Below are 14,564 nucleotides of genomic sequence, written 5' to 3' on the forward strand. Positions count from 1 at the left end.
GGAAAGAGCGAAAATGTTAACCTAAATAGTGATAAATATGATCTCGCTGTCTGGTTCCGTGTATAAACAAATTTTCAAAGCGTGATTTAACCCATACGAAGTTGTTGATAGAATCTGACAACAGTTTAATTAAGCCATAGTTTTTCACATTTGAAAGCGGATATATAGAGCACCTGTCATCCTTGCTTTGTACTTTTACAATGGATGTATATTTACTCTTTAGGAAATCCACCAGACATCGTCATTTGCGCACGAAAGACAACCCATTAAAAATTTTTGATCAACTCGTCTCACGCTGATCACTGAATTTTATGGCACCTAAATAAAATTTTCTCGATGCAATGTTGGGTGGAGTAACTGACTGAAAAAAAAATATTGAACAGTTTTTTTACATCATTCGGATTTCACATCAGAAAGCCAAGAAATTTGGCCGTATCACATTTCTAAGACTTTTTTCGTGTGATCAACAGTCTTCACAACCCAGAATCAACATTCATTGTTCACAGATTCGTTAAAATTTGAGAAATAAAGCTCCATTTCCGCTGTTTATCTTCAATCGCATTCAATTTACAAAGTTTTCATTCAGCGTCATCCCAAAAAATAATGAAAAATGCAAATACTTAAAAGGTGTTTTTTCTTTTTTGTCGTTAAGCTTTGAATTTCCTCTTTAAGACATTTTACAAGCGAGCTTTAAAAATTACGACTTGTGCTTTTGAGACAAGTTTTAATATTTTCACACACTTTATAGCCTGTTAACCCTTTGAAAAAAAAAGATAAAAAATTCTGAATTACAAAGATCGAGGAGGATTGAACAAAGATATTGATATCTCCTTTTACACGCTCCATAAACAGAAAAATTAATTGCGCTCCATTAAGAGCATTTTGGTCTCGTGCCTAAGTCTTGGCGATTTCAGTCACTCTTGCTTTGGTTGAATTTGATCCCCTGCAGGAGTGTTCTGTTCGATTAACTTCCAGAGTCTACAGTAGTAGGAAAGGCTGATAAACCTTTACTAATACACGTAGTTCGGTTCCCTCAAGCAAACCTGCTGAAAGTTGTGCGGCAAACAGCTCTTAGCGCTTGTCGATACTGCGGTATTCTCCACGCGTATAGAAACGGATTTACAGCGCAGCTTACGCACAACATCGACATTGATAGAGCTCTGGATATTTCAAAAGCTGGCCCATCACACACATTGCTTTGTTCCTTGGGACACCACTCCTCCAAGTTAGTAACAATTAGATAGGGCATAATTGATATAAACAACACGATTGTGATCAGAATAATTGTCAAAACGATCTTTTTTTCCACACGGATGTTCCGAGCAAAAACGTGCGATCTTCCTCCATTGTCTTGTTGCAGAAACGTGACGTTTCTTGAATATCGGCGGAATTCAATGTAAGTCGCTGCGTTGACAGCGCAAAGTATTGTCAGTGGAGCCGTAGACTGAATATGAAGATCCACTGTGTGGAATATTTCCTTTGATGTACTTATTGAGTGCAATGCTTCAAACAGCCCACAAAAGAGCCATATCAAAATGTTACATATGACGACCTTTCGCAATGTTATAAGCGTCCTATACTTCCAGATAAGCTTTATAGCCAGAAATCTATCTACTGATAACGCCACGACCGTTGAAATTGATATTTTGGTGCTAATATGAGAAGAAACAGTTGAAATCTTGTGTAGGCTTGGTAAATTAACTTTATATGGAAGGCAAAGCATGTATGTTGAGTACAAAGGTTGCGCGAAACTCCCTCCAAGTAAATCACTTAACGAGAGGCTTACCACGAGGAAAGTTGTAGGGCGCACTCGGAAATACATGTACGGATCTTTGAAAAGAGTCCATAGAAGAACACTGTTTGTTGCGAATGAAACGAAGCCAAGCAAAGCGCTACAAATTCCTGCCAAAAGTGTGACTGATGCTGCTGGAATTCCTTCAAAATGTCCGTGTTCATCGTGATGTGATTCAGCAGTCTCGTTCATGATTAACACCAACGGACACTGCTCAAGCTTTTATGTAGAAACTCTTGATTTGATGATTAATATGGCTGAGGATGACTAATGAATCGCCCGGTCACATGAGAGGCAAATTGTTTCGAAGCTGGCTAGTATTTCTTAACTTGCGACACCTTTCCTGAAAGCCAAACTTGGATATCTAATTTGATCGCGCAACACCAAGAACAGTTTTACCGATGCAATATTTCCTACATCCGGTGAAATAGGGCTGAAAATCCTTCTCTCTTGTTCTTATTGTGACCAATGTACGTTAGTTACTTGGTAATTACACGAATTGACGATCGTTCTGTTACAACAATGGTCGGTCTTGACATCCTTCTAATGAATATGACATCGTTTGCATTAAATATTTGGACAAAATTCTGTTCCCAGGATAAGAATGGACAGTCATTGAAAAACTTGCCTGAATTACTTGAAAAAGAAACTCATTTAAATTCGGATTGCTTTACTTAAGGGATGTAATCACTAAAGCTCCCTTGTCCTATTGAGTGTCCGTTGCGAAGCTGATGCCTATTAAAAAATTTGCCAACGGAAAAAATGAAAACAGCCGAGATAGTAAAAGGAAAATGAACACTACAATATTCATCCTAGGGCAGAGCTTAAAACAATTATGTTAATTGTAATCTTGGATTAAAAGGATCGCAAAAGTTACGTAATCGAGCGCACCACAGAAGTTTTAATAACTACTCTCCTCAAACTTAACCTAAAAACAGATTTCGGTACGAGACTACGATATGGTTCTTTCTACGCTGGTGTGTTTTACAGGCTGACCCAAAAAAGCCAATTCATCTGACATACCCTTTTTAAAATCTATGAAACATTCCCTTATCTATGTGAGGTTAACTCTCGAAAAAAGACACAACATTAAAAAAAACTGCCGACTTCTACATGGTCCCGTTCCTTTCACGGGACTCTCTACGTACATTGCGTTACACTACCTACTTACAGTATTCTTAAGATACAATTAATATTTATACTACTTACATTGTTCTACTTACACTACGTACAATGTGATAATGCACACATATTTACAGGCACATCATTTACGCACAAAAAAAAGAGAAACTTATTGACAAAAAATTAACAGTTACGAAAGACAAAAAGGCTAAATTGTGGTTGGGATAGATAGGAGTAAGAGCTTGAAAAAAAAAACCCAAAAGTACAGCGTTTAGCTAAAAATTGAGGCTTACGATCAGCATAAGGTGAGTAAGATATATCCTTCAAGCAGGCTCATATTTGGAGCCCGCCCGCAAACTATATAGCAATTCTAGTGCATGAAGTATTTTGTCCCACTTCTGTTGAAATTTGTTCTGTGAATCAGTCACGATAGATATTTGTTTTTCAATTTCAGTTGCACATATTCTCTGATAGATGGAGATATGTTCTTAAATTTACAGCAATAAAGATAATACCTTGCGAGGAGCAAACAATGGCTTACTAAAATATCCTTTTTCTCTCCTCTAAAACCTAAACATTCATAGATATCCAAAACGTGTGAGGCTGGTATCATATGAATTGAAACGAAAAAACAATGAACCCTTCCCCAAAAGGTTTTCGTTACCGAGCATTCACAGAAAAGATGGATGCACAGAGAGCAGTCTCCGAAATTCCTATTTTAGGTAGAAAGGAATTCATTACTTTACTTCTGTGGAGAAATTTGAACTGGAAGTTCGTTATCTTAATACTGAGCGTACACAACCTTGGTAGTAAATAAATCGACTTCCAGCTCAAATCCTCCACCACTTCAAGGTCACATTCCCTTACCCATTTTTCTTGAATCTTTTGGGGGCTAGTATAATTTTTTGGTATTAAAATTTTATACGCTAATTCAGTCGGCTTGGTTGCTGCAATCAGTTTTTGCACCGAAAACCCCTGATCCTTTCCACCTGGCGTTTTCAATTTCAAAGACTTCATAGCGCTCCTTATGGCCGCGGTCACTCCATGAAATTCAAGGAAAGAGGCAGATAAGCAATATTTCTCTCTAAACTCTCCATAGGTTATGACCTTAAAAACCATCGTTAACAAGATCTTTGATATTTTGTACACCAGTTTCTGCTCAGTGCATGTAAAAAAAAAGGCCTATTAGCAATTCTGACTAATGAGTTATTCCATATTATACAACTACTACTACTACAAAAGTTGTGTTTGGAGAGGAAAGAGTCTCTAAAATTAAAGTCCACCCAGATTTCGATAAGTTCTCGGAGGAAGTCCTCCTTGATATCATGTTTGATAGCGTTTTTTTTTCTCAAGTTCCCAAGAAAAACTAATTTTCCTCTCCATTTTGAAAGAAAGAAATCCCCCAAATTTTTCCATTTAGATTTACAATCATCAGAAATATACTTTACTATCCACGCGATCTTTAAAGACTTATTAAATGCCATGATGTCCAAGAAACATCGTTTGATTTTGTCCCTTTTTCCATGCCAGAGAAATTTGAAAAGCAAATCATTTATTTCTTTTAACGATTTGAAACATGTAAGTAATGAGTACAAAATGTAGACCAATTGGGATGCAGCCAACGTCTCTATAATTGTAATCTTTCCAGGAAACGTTAATCTCTTGTTTTGCCGATTGTTAACAATATCTTCAACTTTGTGTTTTTTACTTTGTGAGAGTCCTTCCATAATATCAACTTTCTTGGCTGTAAACTGCGAAAATCTCCTTCAAATCGTTTTCTCTCGCACTTCATTCTTGTCCTTTATTTGCTAAATGAAAGATTATCTCCGGATTTGTGTCCTCATTTTGCGTCATCACAAAATCTTTCAGAATTGATCTCCAAAAGCAAAAAATTGAGCAAAATCTAAAGCTTACAGCAGGCGTTCAAGAGCATTTAAAATATTCGATATAAAATCTTTATTGTTTTCATTGACTGAGCTAAAATTGCCGAATAATTGGAAATATTAACCAAACATATGAATACTATTTAATCAACGTTGGAAGGAGGAAAATAAATATAACTTTCGACATAACTAACATGGTTAAAGCTGGATCTGTTACCGACATAATGATCATATCATAATTATAAGGGGTGTTTGCTTTATGTGGAAAGAACACCGAGACACGATACGAACCAACTATATTCTAAGAAAATAACCGAAAGTTTTATTATGACTATGATTACCTGTATAATAATGCTTCTGGGAGAAGAAAAATTTAGCGTACGTCAAAGCAGTCGTTCGGAAATATTCATTCCTTATATTTTGGCCATTATTTTCAATTCCAGTAATCTGCAGCTGATGAAATTCTCGGCTAGATCTTGCATCATGCCTCGGATGTGTTCTCGATGCCGTTGAATAGAGAGTTCAAAATTCATGTAAAATGAGGCTTTCAGAAATTAACATCCCTTTGTTTTCAGACTTCTTACCAAATCGCTTCGTCACTTGCAAAAACGAAGATAATAATCAGTTTCTTTGTACTTTCAGTTCGTTGAACTCTTCGTGTTTTCAGTACTAAAAACTGATCCTCGTCCGATGTTCCTCATCCAGCCATGAGTATCTAAAAGTCCTACAAGGTTCTTGTCGAAACGAAATCATTTTTTAGCAACCTTCTTTGCGAGATGAACACAATAGCTCGAAAGATATAAACAGTGCCTTTTTGATTTTCGAAAATCGAGAGTTTCCCATTTCTCCAACTGCTAATACCTGCTAACAAACTTGTTTTGGAAAATGAAAGCTAAAGGAAATCATTAACACCCAGAAAAACACGGTTTGACTTGTATTCATCGTTTTCATTTTAACCCGTGATTGTACTTCTCAATTAATTCGAAAAAAAATCTCCAAATTACTAAAAACTAGGGGAAAACATCTGACAGCTTGTCAATCCTTTGATTTAAGCGCCTCTTTTTTCCGACGGCGCCACTCTTGTACTCTACAGAGCAGGCATTATTTTAGTAGGCAAGTGCTCAGTATTATCTTGGGAATAATTATAGCTGCCATCTTTAATTTTTATGGCAGCGGAAGGCTGGGAAAAGAAAGAAATTTGTACTAAGAGTGAGAGACGACTCTAGCTCCAAATCAAACACGGCGGCGGAATATAGAATACAGATGATCACGAGCTTGTTAATGTTAACTCGTCCTGATAAGACGCCCGCACTGCAGGCTAGCGCCACTCTAAACGATCCAACTTTGTTAATCTCGGTCTCGTGTCGAGGGCGCAGAGTACGCTAAGTGGTAGACACCGCAACTTCGAACCGAAATGCAACATCATTAATAGGTGACATGCCAGATATTGGCAATCTTATACGCTGTTCGCTGCGATCGGAGAAAATCGCAGTCGCCGCACCGGGCACACCCGGCGATTTCCGCTGGTTGCCGCGATCGGCGTATAAAATCGCTATTTGTGTCATTTTTTCGCCGCCGGGAAGTGAAATATGTCCGATTGCCGCTCATTGGAAAGAGCGAAAATGTTAACCTAAATAGTGATAAATATGATCTCGCTGTCTGGTTCCGTGTATAAACAAATTTTCAAAGCGTGTTTTAACCCATACGAAGTTGTTGATAGAATCTGACAACAGTTTAATTAAGCCATAGTTTTTCACATTTGAAGGCGGATATATAGAGCACCTGTCATCCTTGCTTTGTACTTTTACAATGGATGTATATTTACTCTTTAGGAAATCCACCAGACATCGTCATTTGCGCACGAAAGACAACCCATTAAAAATTTTTGATCAACTCGTCTCACGCTGATCACTGAATTTTCTGGCACTTAAATAAAATTTTCTCGATGCAATGTTGGGTGGAGTAACTGACTGAAAAAAAAATTGAACAGTTTTTTTACATCATTCGGATTTCACATCAGAAAGCCAAGAAATTTGGCCGTATCACATTTCTAAGACTTTTTTCGTGTGATCAACAGTCTTTACTACCCGGAATGAACATTCACTGTTCACGGATTTGTTAAAATCTGAGAAATAAAGCTCCATTTCCGCTGTTTACCTTCAATCGCATTCAATTTACAAAGTTTTCATTCAGCGTCATCCTAAAAAATAATGAAAAATGCAAATACTTAAAAGGTGTTTTTTCTTTTTGCCGCTAAGCTTTGAAATTCCTCTCTGAGACATTTTACACTCGAGCTTAAAAAATTACGTCTGTGCTTTTGAGACAAGCTTTGATATTTTCACACACTCTATAGCCTTTTAACCTTTTGAAAAAAAATACAAAATTCTGAATTACAAAGATCGAGGAGGATTGAACAAAGATATTGATATCTCCTTTTACACGCTCCATAAAACAGCAAAATTAATTGCGCTCCACTAAGAGCATTTTGATCTCGTGCCCAAGTCTTGGCAATTTCAGTCGCTCTTGCTTTGGTTGAATTTGATCCCCTGCAGGAGTGTTCTGTTCGATTAAACTTCCAGAGCCTAAAGCAGTAGGAAAGGCTGATAAACCTTAACTAATACACGTGGTTCGGTTCCCTCAAGCAGACCTGCTGAAAGTTGTGCGGCAAACAGCTCTTAGCGCTTGTCGATACTGCGGTATTCTCCACGCGTATAGAAACGGATTTAAAGCACAGCTAACGCACAACATCGAAATTGATAGAGCTCTTGTTATTTCAAAAGCTAGCCCATCGCACACATTGCTTTGTTCTTCGGGACACTGCTCCTTCAAGTTAGTAACAATTAGGTGGGGCATAATTGATATAAACAGCACGATTGTGATCAGGATGATTGTCAAAACGATCTTTTTTTCCAGACCGATGTTCCGAGCAGAAACGCGCGATCTTCCTCCATTGTCTTGTTGCAGGAACGTGACGTTTCTTGAATATCGGCGGAATTCAATGTAAGTCGCTGCGTTGACAGCGCAAAGTATTGTCAGTGGAGCCGTAGACTGAAGATGAAGATCCACTGTGTGGAATATTTCTTCTGATGTACTTATTGAGTGCCATGCTTCAAACAGCCCACAAAGGAGCCATATCAAAATGTTACATATGACGACCTTTCGCACTGTTATAAGCGCCCTATACTTCCAAATAAACTTTATAGCCAGAAATCTATCCACTGATAACGCCACGACCGTTGAAATTGATATTTTGGTGCTAATATGAGAAGAAACGGTAGAAATATTGTGTAGGCTTGGTAAATTTACTCGACACGGATGGCAAAGCATGTACGTTGAGTACAAAGGTTGCACGAAACTTCCTCCAAGTAAATCACTTAACGCGAGGCTTGCTACGAGAAACGTTGTGGGGCGCACTCGGAAATACATGTACGGATCTTTGAAAAGAGTCCATAGAAGAACACTGTTTGTTGCGAATGAAACGAAGCCAAGCAAAGCACTACAAATTCCTGCCAAAAGCGCGACTGATGCTGTTGGAATTCCTTCAAAATGTCCGTGTTCATCGTGATTTGATTCAGCAGTCTCGGTCATGATTAACACCAATGGACACTGCTCGAGCTTTTATGTAGAAACTCTTGATTTGATGATTAATATGGCTGAGGATGACTAATGAATCACCTGGTCACATGAGAGGCAAATTGTTTTGAAGCTGGCTAGTATTTCTTAACATTCGCTCATCTTTGTCAATGTTTTTTAATAAAGCTTTTTTAGAGGATGGTGAGGTTAACTCTCAAAAAAAAGACACAACATTCCATAATATTAACTTTCTTGGCTGTAAACTGCGAAAATCTCCTTCAAATCGTCCTTTATTTTCTAAATGTAAGATTATCTCCGGATTTGTGTCCTCATTTTGCGTCATCACAAAATCACTCAGAATTGATCTCCAATAGCAAACAATTGTGCAGAATCTAAAGTTTACAGCAGGCGTTCATTAGCATTTAAATTATCCGATACATAACCTTTATTATTTTCATTGACCGAGCTAAAATTGCTGAAAAAGTGGAAATATTAACCAAACACATGTAACTGCTTCCGTTGAAGCTAAGTGTTACCGCATCCGAGAAAAGCTGCGAAATATTTTTTTGGTTAGTTTGAAGCCCCCGTGATTAGTTCTTTTAGACAGAAAATTATTGAAAGCGTTTCAGTTGAAGATAAGACCCCGTGTGATCAAGATCGTTTTGAATAGAAGACAAGTTAGACTGTAATTCTCGATAAAGTAATCAAGACCCGCGAACGTTGGTAGGCAATGACTTGTTTTGTGATTATGTTATCTAGCTCGTAGTCGTTACTCAAAGTAAAATTTATCGCTCGTTTTTACCTTTCCTTTGGTTCCTTTAATTGCCACGTGCTCGTTTCCAAAACCGAGATTATTCTTAAGCTTTGATCACAATACTTAGGTGATTTCTTCACGTAATAATTTTAGTTGACCGCTTCGATATAATAACGCCCCAAGGAATAGGAAAAGGAATAAAGAAAGAAAAGATCCTATTTGGTTTGGTGTTTATCGCATGCGCGTGTATCAACCCGGGAATCGAATTTACAACTCTAGCTTGAAAAGAAACTTTTACAACACACGCCTACTATATAATCAACGATGGAAGGAGGAAAATAAATATAATTTTCGACACAACTTGTGAGAGGTTTTTGTTTGCCAGTTATACCTTTCTCCCTTCCTTGTCACTTGAATGTTTCATGAAGATCGAAACTATAGCAGGAAATTTTAATTTTTATGCCAATAACTTTCTGCTTCTGACTGTTCAAAATAAGAGGAAATAAGTACGAAAAGGTTCTTTTTTCCTGCCTTCTATGCTATTCAAAACCTTCTTCCAAAGTGGGGATAACTATAGTAGCCACGACTCCGTTGTGCCGGCTTCGATTTAGAACTGAGCTTCATGCATATGCACTACGTGTATATCATAACAATTTTTGAATACTGAGGACATTTTGAAATGAAATAACATTGTTTTTGTTTTCGGCAGGAAGTGATCAACTGATGTTTTAATCCTGGTTGATACGTCTTTCATTATTTTGTTTAAGCTGGATCTGCTAACGACATAACTATCATATCATAATTATATGGAGTGTTTACTTCGTGTGGAAAGAACACCGAGATACGATACGAACAGACCATACTCTGAGAAAATAACCAAAAATTTTGTTATGACTATGATTACCTGTATAATAATGCATCTAGGAGAGGAAAATCAAGCATACGTCGAAGCGGTCGTACGGACATATTCATTCTTTATATTTTGGCCATTATTTTCGATTCCAGTAATCTGCAGCTGATGAAATTCTCGGCTAGATCTTGAGTAACTGAGGTGCTTTTTCATGCTTCGGATGTGTTCGCGATGGTTTTATGACTATGATAGTTATGCCGCGAGTGGAAACTAAAGCCCAGTACCACCAACTAATGTTTGCTTTGCTGCTTCAGACGATTCGAATAACAACAAAATAGAGCTAAAAATTCAAGTAAAATCAGGGTTTCAGAAAATCAACATCCCTTTGTTTTCAGACTTCTTAGCAAATCGCTTCGTCACTTACAAAAACGAAGATAATAGTCAGTTTCTGTGTACTTTCAGTTCGCTGAAATTTTCATGTTTTGAGTTTTAAAAACTGACCCTCGTCCGCTGTTCATCGCCTTAAACAGGCGTTGCAGGTGCCCCCAATATGTGAAGCGTTTAACATTATGGATGTTAATTTGCATCAGAATTGCTACATTTTTAAAATCATGATATCTTCACCACACGGATCTTCACTGACATGTAAGGAAAAAACATCGAGGCGGTGTTGTATTGAGTTTATCGATATAGTGATTTTAATCCATGAGGGGCTTTTTCCCTTAATGAACTTCATTTAGGTTTGAACTTTTTTTGTAAGGAAAACAGTATAAAGAGAATTAATGTTATGTAAGAAGTTGTGGTACTATTTCCGTGATCAGCGTTTACGTGCAAGCAACTCAGCGTTTGATGTTCTTAAAACGTGTGTTAAATTGTGTTTGATTTAAACATAAATATATAAATTTAAATAAATATCTGGATAGTTGGAAGAAAATTGCATGCGCGCTGATTAATATCTGGACAGTTAAAAGAAAATTGCAGTTTGGTGACTCATATCAAAACAGTGAAATGAAAATTGCATGTTCGCAGATTCATAGACAGTTAAAAGAAAATTGCAGGTTCGCTGGTTCATATCTAAACACTAGACAGCTGAAAGCAAATTGCATGTTTGCTTGTAAATTCGAATTTATCAACACTTGAAGTTAACTTTCATCTTCAAGCTTGGCCATATGATGTCCCCTATTCAAGAAAGGTCCCATCTATACCAGCAATGTTTTCTCCAAAAACTGGTCGGAGGTGGGGGGGGGGGGGTGTATCATTCAACAATACCTCAAAATGGAGACATAGGGATATTTACCTCAAAGGTTTCTCGTTCATTTTCTTCAAAAGTCATCTTTCTCTCAATTTATCATACAACTGATTTGTCCTGTATGTTTGGAGCCATTCTAGTTTTTCAATTACAGAACAGGTGGCCATGAACAACAGTGCAGGTTTTTGCAAGCTTTGCAGAAAGATGGGTCTTCATATTCGATCTTAAAGTGACTTTAATTCGGTTTCGTTCAGGACACTTGAAAATGAATTAGGGCTGTTTCTAAGAGCTTGTGATGTTACTATGAGAAATTCTTGCATTTGGGAAATGCCTAGTATTTGAAACGAATGTTTATGATGGCATTGTTGGTGTAGCAAACGGAAAATCATGGTTATCAAACGATGAGCTGTAAAATATAAGGAAATTGTTTTGAGCCTCGTATCGATCCAAATTGTGAACCTGTGTACTATAAGCGGCACTGACCATCACCTCTACATATCGGATGACGAAGCCTTGTCTTAAAAGGTGTGGTTCACTCAAAACGCTATGAATTCCCCTTAACCAAGTCAAGTTCTTTGCAGTGATTTTTGTCCCAAAATGTCCTCATATCTTCGTAAACCCTTGGAAAGGCGTACAGAGTTTGGTTGTGAAGTTGATTACACAGTACACAAGCACGGTTCGTCGCTACACGTTTATAAAATTTCTTCCAAGCAAAGTATTCGCTGTACGCGGTGTCATTTGCATCGAGGTAAAGCAAATAGTCAGCAAGATGTTTGGGAGAATCAAAATCTTGAACATCAATGTAGGAATTTGGAATAGCGAGTTCCTTGTAATTGGCTCCCCCCATAACGATGGGTATAATATCATTGTCAATCGCGTTTTCCCAATATTTTTCAGTCATGTAATCAGGACAGTTACCGTTTTCGAACGCCAAATAAAACTTGTGTTGCTTTAGCAACGCATTGCAGACAGGCCAACGACGTTTCCGAGGACAACGTAACCGGCCGCATAATCCATATATGGAAACGTGGATGTAGTTTTGCAATTCCATGACGTAGAGATATCGTTCAGTTGCCTGGCAGTTACTGACCAACCAAGCAACTTGTTTACTCTTTCCAGCTGTTTCATTACCTGTGAGATGTTTTTCAGAGGGCTTCTCTAAAGCTATATACTTTCCGTAAGGTGTATAAACCTCTGAGTCTCGGCTGTAAGACATCGTCCAGTTAAAAACACCAGCAAACCCATGAGCATCCATGGGCACGTGCAGCGGATTTTCCAGAACAAAATAAAACCATATCTGTTCCGAAGACATGCGACTTGGAAGAAATTCAGGCATGTCGCGTGCGTGAAAACCAACAGCATCCGCTTCTAATATCCTACTCCTGTTATACGTCACCAGACAACTAGAAACCTCGCAATTCATAAAAGTCGTGTGTCCCTCTTCAAAGGGCGAACGATTGGGTCCTAGGGAAGGATCATTCGCCCACTTTTGTCCAAAAAAAGACGTGTAAAGCAATATCAGCTTCTTCCTGGATTCTTCTCCTTGATCAGCCTCCCTCACGCCTCGATGTGCAACAGTTAAATTTACAAAATACTTCTCTTGTAAAAATAACATGTTTTTAAACACTGCGATATAGAAGACAAAACTAATTACGATAAATAGGAGAAGTATTTGAAGACCTGAATTTTGTCGAGAGAACATATTTCGCAAAAGTCTCAACTTTGCAGAGCCCATCTTGGAAGCGGAAAAGACTAAACTAGCGTCAAGTACACAATGGGATTATACGCTTTGTAAATGGTACCCTTAAAAGCTGCTTACTCGAGCGAACACGACAACGTCAAAATAGCAGCAGGTTCACAGCACCAGCAACAGGTTATAACCATCGGCCATCACACCATCGACAAAGAAATCCAACCAAAATACCAAAATTTAGAACTTGGCACCTGGTAGTGAACACTATTCGCTTCTTTTTATTTCTTAATTCTATAATTTAATCTAGTTTCACATAGTCTGGGCAAGGAGAACGATTTCCAAATCAGTGGTAGAACTGTCATCAAGGGTAATTTAAATTTGACGGATGTATCTATTGATCTAAGCAACAAGTAAACACTTAACAAAGAGATTTTTAATTTGCTTATAATCTGGAAAAAAAAAAACAAGCACTATTCAATTACAGAAAACAAATACATTTCCTGCTCCCCATTTAGACCTAGAACCATGTTGGACATAACAAAGGATTCATGTCTGCCTTTAGGGCTCCATGCCAAATCGCTGATGAGTAAGGATACGCTTAACCTTTGACGCTGGTTGATCGACTCGATTCTCAAGTAAGAGTTCTCTAGAACTCTCCATCAAGAGCTGTCATACGACCGAAACCACGTCTTCATTTTAGCTGAAGTTGCAGTAGGAGATGAAAGCAAGTGCATGGAAAGTTGGCAAAAAAAAAAAAAAAGAGTTTATCTGGGTTCTTCGAAGCACAGTTGAACTAAATCTGGGCGGGTTTTTGTAATTTTTTGACTGAGCGAATTGTTAGGCCTTGCCGAAAGTTCCACAAATTATACCTCAGTTGTATTCTTTAGAATAAAGGGGTAAGTTTCTAAAGAAACTGTGGTGCTGCGTCGGTGGGAGAGTATAGCAGGTAATTTAGTGTTAACAACTGGGTTGAAAACGTAAATTAGCCACCGTAAAGGGTAAAAAAGCTGACGTTTCGAGCGTTAGCCCTTCGTCAGAGCGATAGAAACAATCGCTCTGACGAAGGGCTAACGCTCGATACGTCAGCTTTTTTACCCTTTACGGTGGCTAATTTACGTTTTCAACCCAGTTGTTAACACTAAATTACCTGCTGTATTCTTTAGAATTTTTTTTTGCGTTAACTGGAAGGTAAAAGCCGAAAATCACTCTCCTTAGATAAACGTTTATAAATCCTGGACAGATTTGATCGCTGTTCTGTAATCCACGCATCCACACCACAAATCTTTTATTTACTTTTCTTTGATTGAAGTTAGTCGTAAAAAAGGGAGCACTTGTAAATGGCTAACACATGGGCCGCGTGTTAAAGAAGTCACGAGTGCGGAATACTTAGTCATTCGCGAAAGAAACGTCTGTGGGATAGTTCAGTGGTTGCATAAAGGTGATTGAAGATAAAAAAAAAACCAATATCCATGCTGACCTGCAGTTGTCTGGTTAGTATTTAAATTCGAACAATAAATCTTGTGGTAAGTACTGTGTCCTATTAACCGGCCGGTTGCGCACTCCAGAATCACCGTCACGTCGTTGGAGTGAAGACTGAGCTTTGTATGTAACAACTACTTCACTTTCCCTCTTCGCCTTCAAGAGTAGC

At 38.0% G+C, this 14,564-nt stretch overlaps 3 protein-coding genes across 3 annotated transcripts; all 3 read right to left on the reverse strand.

The window, feature by feature from the left end:
* Positions 1 to 765: 765 nt before the first annotated feature.
* On the reverse strand, positions 766 to 2,229 carry LOC131784069 (adrenocorticotropic hormone receptor-like). The gene has a single exon (XM_059100856.2). It carries the CDS (start codon positions 1,982 to 1,984, stop codon positions 1,034 to 1,036), a length of 951 nt encoding a protein of 316 aa, XP_058956839.2. The 5' UTR covers positions 1,985 to 2,229; the 3' UTR covers positions 766 to 1,033.
* Positions 2,230 to 6,631: 4,402 nt separating this feature from the next.
* On the reverse strand, positions 6,632 to 8,478 carry LOC131784106 (adrenocorticotropic hormone receptor-like). Its single transcript, XM_059100895.2, has one exon. The coding sequence runs from the start codon at positions 8,383 to 8,385 to the stop codon at positions 7,435 to 7,437; it is 951 nt and encodes a 316-aa protein (XP_058956878.1). The 5' UTR covers positions 8,386 to 8,478; the 3' UTR covers positions 6,632 to 7,434.
* A 2,871-nt stretch (positions 8,479 to 11,349) lies between these two features.
* LOC131784071 (glycoprotein 3-alpha-L-fucosyltransferase A-like) lies at positions 11,350 to 12,958 on the reverse strand. The gene has a single exon (XM_066174006.1). The coding sequence runs from the start codon at positions 12,956 to 12,958 to the stop codon at positions 11,768 to 11,770; it is 1,191 nt and encodes a 396-aa protein (XP_066030103.1). The 3' UTR covers positions 11,350 to 11,767.
* Between the last annotated feature and the right edge of the window lie 1,606 nt (positions 12,959 to 14,564).

Source organism: Pocillopora verrucosa, chromosome 1, assembly GCF_036669915.1.
Source record: "Pocillopora verrucosa isolate sample1 chromosome 1, ASM3666991v2, whole genome shotgun sequence".
NCBI lineage: Eukaryota > Metazoa > Cnidaria > Anthozoa > Scleractinia > Pocilloporidae > Pocillopora > Pocillopora verrucosa.